Source organism: Opisthocomus hoazin, chromosome 8 (assembly GCF_030867145.1).
Source record: "Opisthocomus hoazin isolate bOpiHoa1 chromosome 8, bOpiHoa1.hap1, whole genome shotgun sequence".
NCBI lineage: Eukaryota > Metazoa > Chordata > Aves > Opisthocomiformes > Opisthocomidae > Opisthocomus > Opisthocomus hoazin.
This window is the reverse complement of record NC_134421.1, coordinates 1662776-1676095: the sequence shown is the minus strand read 5'-3', so window position 1 is coordinate 1676095 and position 13320 is coordinate 1662776. Positions and strand designations below refer to the sequence as shown.

Sequence of the window (13320 nt, the reverse complement as noted above, 5' to 3'; positions counted from 1 at the left end):
TTAGTGCCCTTCGCTGGCCACCCACTCTCAGGGCCTTGTACTGGAAGTGCAGTTCTGCCATGCTGTCTTTCTGCTCTCCATCCACAGAGGGTACTACATTACATACAAGGACGGTGAGGTGAACCAGCCGATGATACAGCCCCGGAGCTGGGAGAACAGCAAGTTTGACTTCGACAATGTCTTGACTGCCATGATGGCACTCTTCACTGTCTCAACCTTTGAAGGCTGGCCAGAGTGAGTGCTTCGTGGGCCAGTGCAACACTGGCAATGTCCTTGTTCATTTCAAAAGAGAAAATTCAAACTCAGAACATAGTCTTTCCCTTTCTACATATTTAGACAAGTCAAAAGCATTAGATGTAGCAATAGTGGCAGCAATCATTGTAGTATTATGTACTTTGTCATTTCCTTGGGTCTGCAGGAATTGCTGCTCCTGTACTTGCGAATAGTGCACAGCACTGTCTCTAGCTTTTAAAAAATGATTGCCAGTAGTAGCAGTGATAGCAGTATTTGTTACAAACAGTAGGGATATAAGCGGATATGAAATGCCCATCAGGAACTTACCAGTTCTGCTAGGTGTTGCAAATTGCCTGATGAAGCTGGCAGGGCAATATGAAACACAGCAGTGCTGCCTCTGCAGTACGGGCAGGCACGGGATGTCCTACCAGGTTGTGCTGTCTGTGCCACAGGGGCCAAGGACCCTCATGGCTCCACTCTGTCAGAGTGACATGAGCATGCAGGGTATCAGGGTTTGACCCTGAACTGTGTCACCAGGTGATGCCAACAGCAGCATTAACAAATGTTAAAAGTGCTGAGATCCCCTTTTCTCACAAAACTCAGTTCCCGACAGCACAGACTCTCCTGTTTTCTGTTAACTGAAGGGTATGCTTTTGTTTTAAATTTTAATTGTTCAACTGCGAAAACATTTCACTCCTGAATAGGTTCAAACATGTAAAGTTAGTTAAGAGCCATGTCTTCTCTTTTGCAAGAATTTACACTCAAATCAGTGCAAGTCTGTGCATCTGTGAGTGAAGTAATTTTGATAAGAGTAGAAGAAAATCACAAAGTTAAACTTTATAGTATCATCTGTAAGGCCTCGAGACAGTTACAGATTTTCTCTGCATTGGGCTCCTGTTTGCTTTCAGGTTGCTGTATAGGTCCATTGATTCCCACATGGAGGATGTGGGACCCATCTATAATCACAGGGTTGAGATCTCCATCTTCTTTATTATCTACATCATCATCATTGCTTTCTTCATGATGAACATCTTCGTTGGTTTCGTCATCGTCACATTTCAGGAACAAGGAGAACAAGAGTACAAGAACTGTGAGCTGGACAAAAACCAGGTGATTTACAACTTCTTGCTGTTAAAGGTAGAAAATATGTTGAGAATTAGCATTTAAGAGAGAAAGACATACAAAGAGGAATATGTGAAGATTGCCAACAACGTAAAACACTAAGTTGGCTTCACTGCCATCTTTCAGGACCCAGGTAAAAAAAATCTTGCTTAAACATGTGCTCAAGGGACAGCATTTACTTAAAAACGTGTGCTGTACCATTTGATTCACTGAGATTAGATGAACATGGTAGCATTGTCTGGCCAAAGTAAATGCACATGGAACTCTGCAATGGGTAGAATTTACACATTCAGATTATGACCTAAAAGAAATTATCAAGCATTTTCGTTTCAGTAAAAAACTTGAAACATGTTGTGGTTTTATTATATTTGGAGGTAGCTGACCAAACCTGTATTTTGTTTTTGATTTTTAAATCTACCCTGCCTCTTTCACAGCGCCAGTGTGTAGAATATGCCCTGAAGGCCCGGCCCCTGCGGAGATACATCCCTAAAAACCAGTACCAGTACAAAGTTTGGTATGTGGTCAACTCCACGTATTTTGAATACCTGATGTTCGTTCTGATCCTGCTCAACACCATCTGCCTGGCCATGCAAGTAAGTAAGCCAGCAGAAAACCTTACAGGTGGTGAGTTGTTAGATGTTGTTGGGGAAAATGTAGAAATGGCCAAGATTCACCTTCACACCATGTATTAACGGAGAGGGGCAGCAACATGATTAAAACAATTGTACCGTGTTCACTTCTGATGAGATTTAGTTAAAATTAGAAATCTGCCTCTCCTCCTTTTCCTGCTAGTATCTGACACTTTCAACAATTCTGTTTCAACTCCTTAAAAACAAACAAATGAAAAACCCCCAACATTTACACCACAGCCACTATAACAAGTGATTTCTCAATTCTGACTTGTCTTCTGTGAAATGCAGGAATAAGCCCAGAACCGCCACTCACCTAAGATCTGCATTTTAAATTTGGGGCTTTTCTGTGCTAAAAAGTGGAGAGCAAATATTTTGGCAAACAAGGCAATCAAGGAAACTGGGGATAGATGGTAGGAAGGCCCTAGTATCTCCTTTATTCTGTGTCAAGAACCATAGAAAATGTCTAGATAACCTCTAGAGGCTGTATTGTCTATCCCATCACCTAAAGGCCGGATCAGCTCCACCTAAAAGCATTTCTTGATAGGTGTTTGCCTAACTTGCTTCGCTGCTGATGCTACTGATTGCCTTACTACCCACTATGCTGTGCATTCATTTTCCTTACTGTGTGAAGGTTTTCCAGACATCTAATGTGAATTCACCAAAGAAACATTTGCAGCTGGATCTACAAGAATAGCAAGTAGAGGTAGCAGGTTAACATGTGCAGGTGGAACAGCAGTAAAAGAGAAGGAATCAAAACCTTTACCAAGTAGCCAGCTTACAAAACAGAAGTCTTACATTCCTTTCAGTCAGGAAATGGGCCCTCATAGACACAAAGTGTTCTGTAGGTTTCCCCAAGTCTCTATTTTCCTGGCTTGTTCCTTCCAGTGCTTCTGCCCAAGGCCTCCCTCACCTCCCTTTCATTTTCAGTCAGTCACAGACTCCACCTGCTAAGCCTGTCTCCACACTCATATCTTCCTTGGCCACTCAAGCCCCATTCTCTTCTACGCTCTGTTTGCTTAAGAACTAGTCTGCCCATCACTCTCCTCCCTGAAACCCATCCTTCCTCCTCACCCAGCCAGCCTCTGAACTTCCTTCCCTGGTCTGTGGCCCAGACAGTCCAGATCTCCACTCCTCAACCAGTCCTTCTCACTACACAGACTCCCAGTTACAGTTACCCCTCCATGGACCTACTTTCTGGTCTCTCTCTGCCCTTTCCATTTGATTGTCTGCTGAACTTTGTTCCCTTCTCTAGTTTGTCCCTTACTGTGAGTCCAACTCCCCATGCACTCCTATGCCAACTTCCCTTCTGACCTTAGCATCCCACCACTAAATTTTCCACTGGATCAATCCCAGGCTGCCCCTCTCCCAGCCTCCCCTCAAAACTAGCCTCAGTTTCCTGTCGCTCACTAACAGTCTAAGTATATATTCACAGTCAGTTGCCACCTTATTTTCTGTCACTGCCTCCAGCCCAGTCTCACCAGATTTCTTGACACCCTTAATTTTTCTTCGTCTGGTCTATCTCTTTCCTGTCATTGAAAAGGCTTCCTCTGCTGTCTTGCCTAAGGTACCAACAGAGAAGTCAGGCAGCATGAGCACAATAAAGTTCTCTGCTCTCAGCTGAAGTATCTACTGCCCTGCTGCCATGCAGCAATGGAGGGGGACTATCGTGTTCACTCTGAAGCTTTGAATCGTGCTCTGTTGCTGTCACAAAGGTGCATGCCCACAGCAAGGAGAGCTAGAAGCTGTGAGATGTTTGTGAGCCCACAGGCAGGACAACACCTCTGGAGATTCTAGGAAGTCTGTGTCCATCTTGAGAAAAGTACAGTTTTTCAAAGGCTTATACTGTGGCTGGATTTGGGTCAAACAACGTAAGGGACAGCAAACACAAAAGCCACGTTCCAGTAAAATTTCAGGTTTTTAAGCAGAGTCCTGTAGGTACTAGATTGTTTCAACAAAAAAGTTACAACAAATTTTGAAAATACTTCAACAATTTATTTTTCCCTGACCAGGCTTTCAGCTGCAGATGAGTTGTTTGAACTGAAACTCCTTTAAATAAATCACCATGCACCAATGCAGAATATGAAAATTCATGCCAGCTGGCTGAAGTATATCAATGTTAATGCAACTACAGATGGGGTCTTCTAACATGAACTGGAAGATGTCCATAGAATAAGGAAGTGCAATCAGTCTCCATGATCTAGAAAGAGAGATGTGAAGAGTGAGGTGGCAACATTTGCAGAATTAATAAAAAGAAGACAGAGAGTAACTTCATAAGATCTTAATAAAGTTAAGTGAATGAGCAGCACAATTGCAAATTTAATTCGGAGTTGACAAATGCAAGATAATGCATATTGGAAAGATACGATTGGAGCTGCTTCTATTCTTTGCAGAATCCTGAATTAAGTGCAATTACTTGGGGAATAGCTTGGTATCATTATGAACAGCTCAATGAAACCTCTGTTCACTGTGCAGTAGCAATCAAAAAAAAGGTAATTGAGGTGTTATGGAAGGGTGAGATAACAAACACAGTTGGAGACTGTCTTGTACCATTATGCAAATTTATAATGAGCCCTCAACTGGAATCATAAGTGTGATTTTGGTAACCTCCACTCAAAAAGTTTTTTTAAAAATGTTAGGAGATCCAGAGCGAGATAGCAGAAATGGCTAGAGCTATGGAAATGCTTGTATGTGAAGGGAGATGAGAATTCTAAACTGAAAAAATGGAGCATGCTGGGGTTTTGTTTAGCGAACCTCAACATGAAGGGAGATCAGGAAGGGGCCCTGTGGATTCCTAACGAGCTGGTATATCTGTTCCTCATGCTGCTGCCGGGATGCTATTTTTCAGCACTACGGTCAAAGCTGCATGTTCAAGGAAGCCATGAATATCCTCAACATGCTCTTCACTGGCCTCTTCACTGTTGAGATGGTCCTGAAATTAATCGCCTTCAAACCCAAGGTAGGTGCTACAGACATAGAGTTTCCTGGCCTCTGTGTGTGTGTGCATGTGTGCGGGGCAGCTGTGAGGAGAAGGAGGAGGTGAAACTTTCTGATCTATTACCCCAGCAATAACTGAGCTGGGCAGTTGCTTTCTGGATTGGATTCTCACATATATTTAATAACTTTTTCACTGGAGAGTAGACACACTAAAAAAAAAAAAAAGTAACACCTGCTAATAGAGAAGGTTCCTAGTTCTCTGTTTTCACTAAGCTAGAATAGTGACACTATGTTAAGGCTGTAATATGTTTTCCATTCTGAATGTTATTCTAATGCTCGCTCTGACTTTCCTTAAATCAGTTATAAATAGCATCCCATGATTAGTCTCCTGGCCCAAGTGAAGTTAATCAAGCATGACTCATTTTGAATTATGAGCTTTGGAAAAAAATGTTTCTTCTGGGAAGGCTACATTTCAGTGATAGTTTGGATTACTTTAGGTTTGAGTTCAAGACTTTGTTGATAACATTGAGTACCCCACCAGGTCCTGTCTGAAATTTTTGTCCTGTCTTGGGGCCATGGCATTCTGCTGGTATAGCTGCACCGTGGTGTATGTTTATAACCTACAAGCTCTTCCAACTAAGTTGGCACAGCTACTGCAGGACAAGGACAAAGATCCTGACCTCGCATAATTTAAGATTACACAAGGCTTTCTTCTTTGAAGTTTAGATTCAGTGATGTGTCATAAGCAGTGGAATCCATATACCTAAACACAGGTACCTCGTGCCATTTCATATCTTCAGTGATGACTTGATACTTGGGGTTGTAACTTGAAGGATGCCTTGATACATTGGGGTTGGCAAATGTTGTCTGAAGCATCAGTTATGACACTGGTGAACAAGAGAGCAGTCATGTCTGACAGTCATGCTTGTCCTTCATGTTAAACATTTACAGGATCCCTGAAGTTAAGTGCTCCTCACATTTACAGGATCCCTGAAGTTAAGTGCTCCTCACAGCTCTAACCTAACATCTTCCTCATCCTCTGCTCAGAAACTTTTCTCTCCAGTTCTACTGAATTTGGTCTTACTTTTTCTTGCTAACTCTGTGTTGACTTTACTCCCACCCAACCCCTCTCTCCTTCTTCCACACTTTCTAGAACTTTTTCTTGGAAGAGTCATAATTTGATTTTTTTCCTGAGCCAAATATCGCTATCCTTTCTCAGATGTAGTTCTCCTGAAAGTTAGAAGCATCTTGTACAGTCTCGGTGAAGGACTGATTTTGTGTGTGTTCTCAAACACTGTCTTAGGAAATTTAGAAGTATCAGCATCTGTTTCAGAAGGGATCTACCTTTCACTTCTGGGATTTTGCCATGTCTATTAGCAAGCAAATCTTCTGGCACTTTGTAAAAATCTTATCTGCACATTATATACCCAGAAATGTACCTCACAGGATTTTTAATGTTCTTGTGATTCTGTGGTTGTACTTTACAGGAGATTCTTAACTTTGAGAAAGATGAGGTTCTCAACAGAATTTTTTCTGAGCATTTAGGGGAAAAGTAGAACCAGTTCAAATACTGAGCTCTGTACGTGTACAGGGAAGACATTAGCTGACGTGGTTGCCTCTGACAGGAAGGAATGGGACTTAATGATATTGGAGGTCCTTTCTACCTCCTGTCTTACTCTCCCGTGTTCAATCTCCTTTTCCAGTTTTGCTGCACAGCAAAGTATTAAACAAAATCAACTGAGGGTAAGCACATATCCTCCAGATAGCAAAACACAGGAAAAGATTGTCTAAAGAGATTGTAGAGCTTCCATAATTTGAGGTGTTAAGATTTAGTTAGGGGAACCTTTTGTTAGAAACAGGTTAGGAATGTATGATCTGCTTTGGGACAGGGAAATGGACTAGACCATCTCACGAGGTACCTCTAAGCCAAATTTTTCATGATTCTGTAATTTTCAAGCTAAATCCCCGGCTACTATGCTAAAGTAAAAGTGAGAATATAAATGAAGTTTTCCTTGTGACCAGAAAATGAAGTCTTCTCAACTAAGGATCAGACAACAACCTCAGGGTGAAAGAACAGGCGTCAAAAAGAATAAATCTGTTTCAAATTTGGCCTGCATGCCAAAAATAGTACTAACTCTTAAACTGCTATTTTAATTAAATAATGCAGGAAAATAAACAACATTTTAGAAATGGAACCACAGGATTTACAGGGAAGAAAAACAGGAATGAACTTGTGAAAGCAATGAATACAGCTAAAAGACTTGCCGGCAGCAGTATATACACACTGGATTATGTTGAGTACCAGTTCAGTGACTCAGCTTTGGAAACGTCAGAATGCCTTGGGTAACTTGCCGTTGTCTGTTCACTACTGTTTGGGCTGATGCGGACCAACACTGGGGGGCACAATCTGCTTCTCTTTAGGTTGCCCATTTGGGATTCAAGCTGAATTTGCCTGGAATATGTTCTGATGTGGGAGTCTTCCAGCATGAAGCAAGCTGTTACCTCAGCCCTCTGCTTGGCCAGGCATTGTGTCCTATCATGCAATGAAAATCTTATATTTGGAGATGGAGGTTGTCCCCAGGAACACTAGCTGAAGAAGTCCAAAAGGATTTCATTGTCACCTGGGTGAATGTCACTACAGCTCAGTTGTCATCCTTTCCCCCCGGACCAATCAAGTCACCCAGACAAAGAAATGAGATGCTAAGTGGTAATAGTATTTCCCAGATGTGAAATGGCAAGCTTAAATGCTCATTAAATCTCTGCTGAAGACAGATTTGGCTGCCATTTCCAGAGCAATAAAACACAAAACAGCCTTTGTTTAAGCTGTTTGTCTCATTTTGAATTTGTGCCCAAACATCACTCTTTTCTATCTGAAGCGTACCTTGAAGTGAGGGAGCTGTAAGCTTCATGACTGACAACAAGTCAACAGGAAACTTGGGTAGCTGAAGGTGTTGTGTGCTTGCCTTCGAGACAAGCCCGAGGAGAATGCGGCAGAACAGAACTGAGCGCAGAACTGAAGCTGGTAAAATTTGCGCTGTTTTCTCCAACTTTGTGGTGCTTAACCCGGCAATGGGTGCTGCAGCTAACCTTCTGCTACAGCGAGCAGTGTAGTAACGGACTTGTAACTCTGAAGCAGCCACCACAGAGCTTTCCCTTGCACAGTCACTTCCTAAAGGCACCATGGAATGAATGGTCTGCAGCAGCAACAGGGGGTCATGGTTTTCTCCATCTGTGCAAGGTAGAACAAGAAGCTCCTGTTTATTCATACCTTTATCAGAGAGAATTGCTAAGGGAACTGGGACAGATCTTTGAGGTCCTCAGGGCTGCTATCACCCTAGCTTCCTACAGAAGTCACCACAGGGATGTGCCCCTGCAAAACACCTTTGAGGGAAGCCTGGATTTCCTAATATGCAGAGTTCCTGCTGCAGGCAGTGGTGTGGCAATCACTACTATATGAAGTAATATAATGCATTACAATGCTACCTGTCTATTATGTGCCTAACAACAGAGAAGGTGGCAGTCTGACTCAGTAGATTTTTTTACTGTATCCACTTTTTATTTCTTCACTCCTATTCTGTGAGGAGACTTATCCTTCTTATTTGCTACTCTTGATAGTAAAGGTAAAAAAAGCAAATGCAGTCAGTTGCACAGACATTAAGTAAGACCACATATGTGCCTGACTGCAAAGAATCGACATGGATGATGCAGCCCTGCAGCTGGTTCTTGTGGTAAGAGCAAGGATTTACTCACTGAATAAGGAGCCAAGTTTGAGTCAGGGCTCATCTCCCTAACACTTACGGAAAGTATGTGGAGGGGGTAGAAAGACAATGGCTTTCCTAACTAAACATGCTGTTATTGTTGAGATTGGTTGCTCTAGTCATCCAGTCCATTTGATACCTGTCCTTTTTATTGACCATATTCTGTGAACAGAGATTTGGTTTGTTTATTCTCCAGGGAGGCTATAGAGAAGAGGGGTGTGTCAGCTGGAGCAGCTGCTGCTAGTATAGATCGTGCATGCCAGGCAGGGACAAGGCCAGCCTCTGACCGCCCCTGTGTTTGTGTGTGGCACATTTTCTGGAGGAGAGGATCAGTTCTCCTAGGCTTTTTGCAGGATAAATCTGTTTAAGACAGCTCATCTGCATCTGATGCAGTCTTGACGGGCGAGTATGCTAACAATGAGCAAGAGAGGTTTGGGATGATTAGGGCTGCTGATAAAGAAAACATCCACTGCATGCCCTGCATCTCCTTACAGAGTATTAATGTGCTGTTCTGAAGCATAACTCCCAAATGGACCTGAGTGTTTGTCTTGGCTGACACTCATAAACTGATTCAGGACTAGTTACTTCAAAGACACAGTCAGTCTGAAAGTAATGCTGTTGAGCCAAGGCCTTTTGCTCCTTTGTTTTTCTAATTTTATAAATTCTCCAGCCAGTCTGTTGAGCTGTTTTCCAGTTCCTATATGGAGTAAGCTGCAGCTACTTGGTGCTTTTTCCAGAGAAAAACTACTAAGGGAACGAGAGGTACTGTGTTCTCTGGGGTGCTCACAGCTACCACTGTCCCAGCTTCTCTAAAGAAGAAATCTCCGCAAGCTCCAGTCCATGAAGGGCTAGCTGCTTTACAAAACCTGCCTAGGGTTTATCTTTTCAGCTCAAAAACAGCAACTTAAAATTCCCGTTCATATGAAGCTGCGCCGTCGGTCAACATATGTGCTAATATGGGGATGGATATTCCTGCAGGAATTTCAGATTTTTCCAGCTGCCTGGAATGGGCTATTTTACTGATGAATCACATCTACTTTTTCTTTCAGGGAACGTTTCATCTATCCTGTTATTAGCTAGGGCAGGGCTAGTAGTCCAAGAGCTATGAATTTTCTACTGCTGTCCCTGTCATCTCAAAATAGGCAAGACATAGCAGTGTAATGACTGCCATGCATAAAGTAAAGCACATGTTCGTATATTTTTTCAAATTCAGATCTGCAAGTGGAAGGGGAATCTTGGGGATTTCCTGTGTGGAATTATGACTATCAGAGAGACTACAGATAACAAGTCTATTCCATTTACCAGACGCTGTCAGCACCTTTCCTCCCTGGGTGTTTATGGATGTTCCTTGCAAAGCAGCCTTGAACAACGCCATCTGTCCTGCCTCAGTTAGTTCAGTCCCTCATTTATCACTGCTGCTTTATTCTGAATTCTTGCCATTCTTTAATGTCATTTTCATGCAGCAGAGTTCAGACTTCTGTACGCTGTTTCAGACAAGTTTCACATTCAGTACAAGATGTATAGTCCCATGTGATCCCAGGAAGTGCTATGACCCTCTGAGTAGTGGAAGTCATGAGTGTCACCCATCGTTATTTCTTAGTCTACATTTACTGATGGATCTACGTGTCTTTAGTGTTTCTTTCTCCCCTGATGTATTTGCCCATTAAGAAAAATTCCTCTTTAAGCTCCTCTCAGCCAGCATTTACCATGCATTTGATGCACTGATGTATCTTCTTAAACATGCAAAATGACTCATTTGGTTTTGTTCCCTTTTTACTGCTCTGTTTCTAGTACATGTATGCCTATAAACAGATCTTTGAGCAGTCTCTCCTGAAGTCACACTGGCTGCTTCATACTACTTGCATTCTTCTTTCTAAACATAACCATAATCTGTCATTCCTTGGTCAGGACAGATGCTTCAGGATTTTCACAAACAAATTAAATTTGTATCCAATCTATCTTCTTGCACTACAGAAACAAGGTTGGTTCATTTTGGAAATCTAATTCTTTTGGTGGTTCTTCATTCTCATACCTTCAGAAATACCCAGGTAACTTAGGATGCTGCCCAGGCATCATTCATCACAGTGTTTTATTTCTCCATCTTATACAGAGAAATCACAGTAAAGACATTTTGCACTGGTACAAAAATATCAAGAAAACTGGTTAGGATTGAGTGGTCTTTTGCCCAATGCCAAAAAACACTTCAGGTCTATCCAGCAGATATAGGAATCGTATTTAGTTAAAAATCACATGGTCTGGGATGAAGTATGGTGGTATAAATTAGTAGTTAGGTTGTGTAAATGTGTACATGAGCCCATGGTGCGGACAGCTGCCTCCCTCTCATGGAGTTCGGCCACACAATTCTGGTTGTCAAATGGCTCTTACTTCGCAGATTTTCTCTGCTGGTTTCAGCAGGTTCTTAACCAAAGTAGTGTTCTAATTGTTTTATCTCCTCAGTTTCAGTATTACTCTTTCTGTTTTGGAGGGACAGCATCTAGATATGGAGCACTTGCTGAGTCATCTACCCAGTGCAATAAGAAGGGCAGTCTCCAGCCACCACCCCGCCTTTGGTTGGAACAAGTGTTTTAAAAGGCAAAAGAAGGGGTGAGAAAGCTAATATGTTTCAGGATCTGCGGGTGGGGAAAAATATGCCTCAGTCAACAAAAAAAGAAGAGTGAACTCTGCTTGATGTTGAGTAAGAAATAGTGAGCATGGAGAGAACTAGAAATAGTCAGGTAAGGGATTGTGTGAACTGAAGATCGTGAGAGAACCAAACAAACAGGAAGGGACCATGTTTGGGAGGAAAAAAGAGAGAAACCAAACCTAGAGAGGAGGAAGAGCCACACACAGGTAATGGAGAATGCGAATGGACAGAATATCCTTAAAGGCAGAAAGAGAAAAAGTAAACCGAAGACCCGAAAGAGGAAAGTATTAATAAAATGGAGAAAGAAAATGGACAAAAAGTGATGCAAGGAAAAGAAAAACAGCAACAGGGCTGAAAGGAAAAGTAAACACAGAAAGGGACTTTTAGAAAATTAAAAACTGAATTAAACCCATAGCTTTTAAACTAATGAACATCTTTTTGTGCTTCTACAATTTTTTGAAACTCCCTGGCAGATATCCCAGGTCTCCATGTTCAAACACATCGGTACCTCAGCCACAGAGCCTCCCTGTCTAATGTCTCATCAGAATACTTTGCAATAAATTTTGGGTGCAATGTATTTCTCTACTTCTGTGGATTAATCTCAGCCTCGTTGCAAAATGCATCAGCATGTTACCCCAGAAATGCTTTCCTTTTTTACCTCCCATTTTTTTCTGGGTGAAGTTTGAACTTATTGTATATTCCTCTGCATCTTCTGTACAACCAGTAGCCCGGCTGGAATTAATCTCAGCTGCTCCAACAAGCCCAGCAGCCATATGAGCAGAAATCCCTGGTATCTCTGTAGTGCACGACTAGGCACTGCACTGTATGTGTGCAGTCAGTCCAAGGCTCTCAAGGAACCGCTGAATCAGGTTCAAGTGTTTTGGAAGTACACTAGAAAAGGGAAAACATGCTTCATTAACCATTCCTCTGCTTTCTCTTTTCTGTCTTGTCAGGAGTTTCATGCATTTTGCGTAGCATACGTGTCATGTGGAGATTTGACCATGTGGTATTTCACGTCCACAGGTCTGGGAGGAAGAATTGAACCGTTTTTCTAAGCCCTTTCTGCAAAAGTAAATACTATAAGTACTGTATGTCACAGCAGCATGTTTAGGTGACTTTCATGTGAAGAAATAACTTGGTATAGTCATTCTGTACATGGATGATCAGGTTATCCTAGTCCTTTATACCCATCAGTGGGTTGGAACAAAGAGTCATCGAGTAGGCTTGCCCCTGGATGCTGCTTGCCTGACAGAATTTCTATCTGCCCGTACGTCTGGGAGAAAGAAGTGAAAAGAGAGGCTAAGAAAGTACCTGGGCCTCTTGCAGCACAGTCTGTACCACAACACTCCCACAGCAGCTCGGCACTGAGACTTTCTCGCAGAACATGGAAAGGCATCCCACCAGCCAAGGGCCAAAGCAACGGCTTTTGTTATTCCAGGCCTTAAATCAAAACTACTCAGGAGTCTGTGCTGCCAACATATTAGAAGAAAGTGACGCTGAAAGAAAGAACCACATCCTGGTGTTTCAGAGTGCTGGCGCATCGAGTTAACAGTATACCTGATGTAACTGTAGAGTCCCAAACAACAAATCCTCCAGTTGGTACAGAAAAAGAAAATTTGCAGTAGAACTTTAGGGATGAGGTTGATTTAGCAACAGTTTCCACAAATGAGGAGTCAGCAAGCAACCAACCGCCTTCTCTGTCATGTGAAAGTACAGGGAATCCTCTTTGATACTTCTAGATTTCACGGAGTTCATCACCAGCTCCTGAGTGTCTGTGGGCGGGGAAGTCTGGCCGTTCCTGACGCTCTGAAGGAGAAGGAAGTGCTGCCAGACGGAAGTTTTTCTATTGTGTATACGCTTGTATTCTGAGATGGCATAGGCGTGACTCCACCTAAACAAGTCATGCAGTGTGAAAAACATTTGGTAGGTGAACGTAGCAGAGGAAACTAGACAGATGATGAGAAATGGAATTTCGCGGTAAATCCTAGCTCATGCC

The 13320-nt window shown here is 42.4% G+C and overlaps 1 protein-coding gene across 27 annotated transcripts in view; it reads left to right on the top strand.

Annotated features, from left to right (window-relative positions):
- Positions 1–13320, top strand: part of CACNA1C (calcium voltage-gated channel subunit alpha1 C) — a 434777-nt gene that overhangs the window by 356088 nt on the left and 65369 nt on the right. For all 27 annotated transcript variants that reach the window (XM_075427817.1, XM_075427815.1, XM_075427811.1 and 24 more), the window contains 4 exons: positions 88–234; positions 1143–1344; positions 1791–1949; positions 4834–4944. In XM_075427817.1, the coding sequence (XP_075283932.1) occupies positions 88–234; positions 1143–1344; positions 1791–1949; positions 4834–4944 (619 nt within the window). The remainder of the gene's footprint in view (positions 1–87; positions 235–1142; positions 1345–1790; positions 1950–4833; positions 4945–13320) is intronic.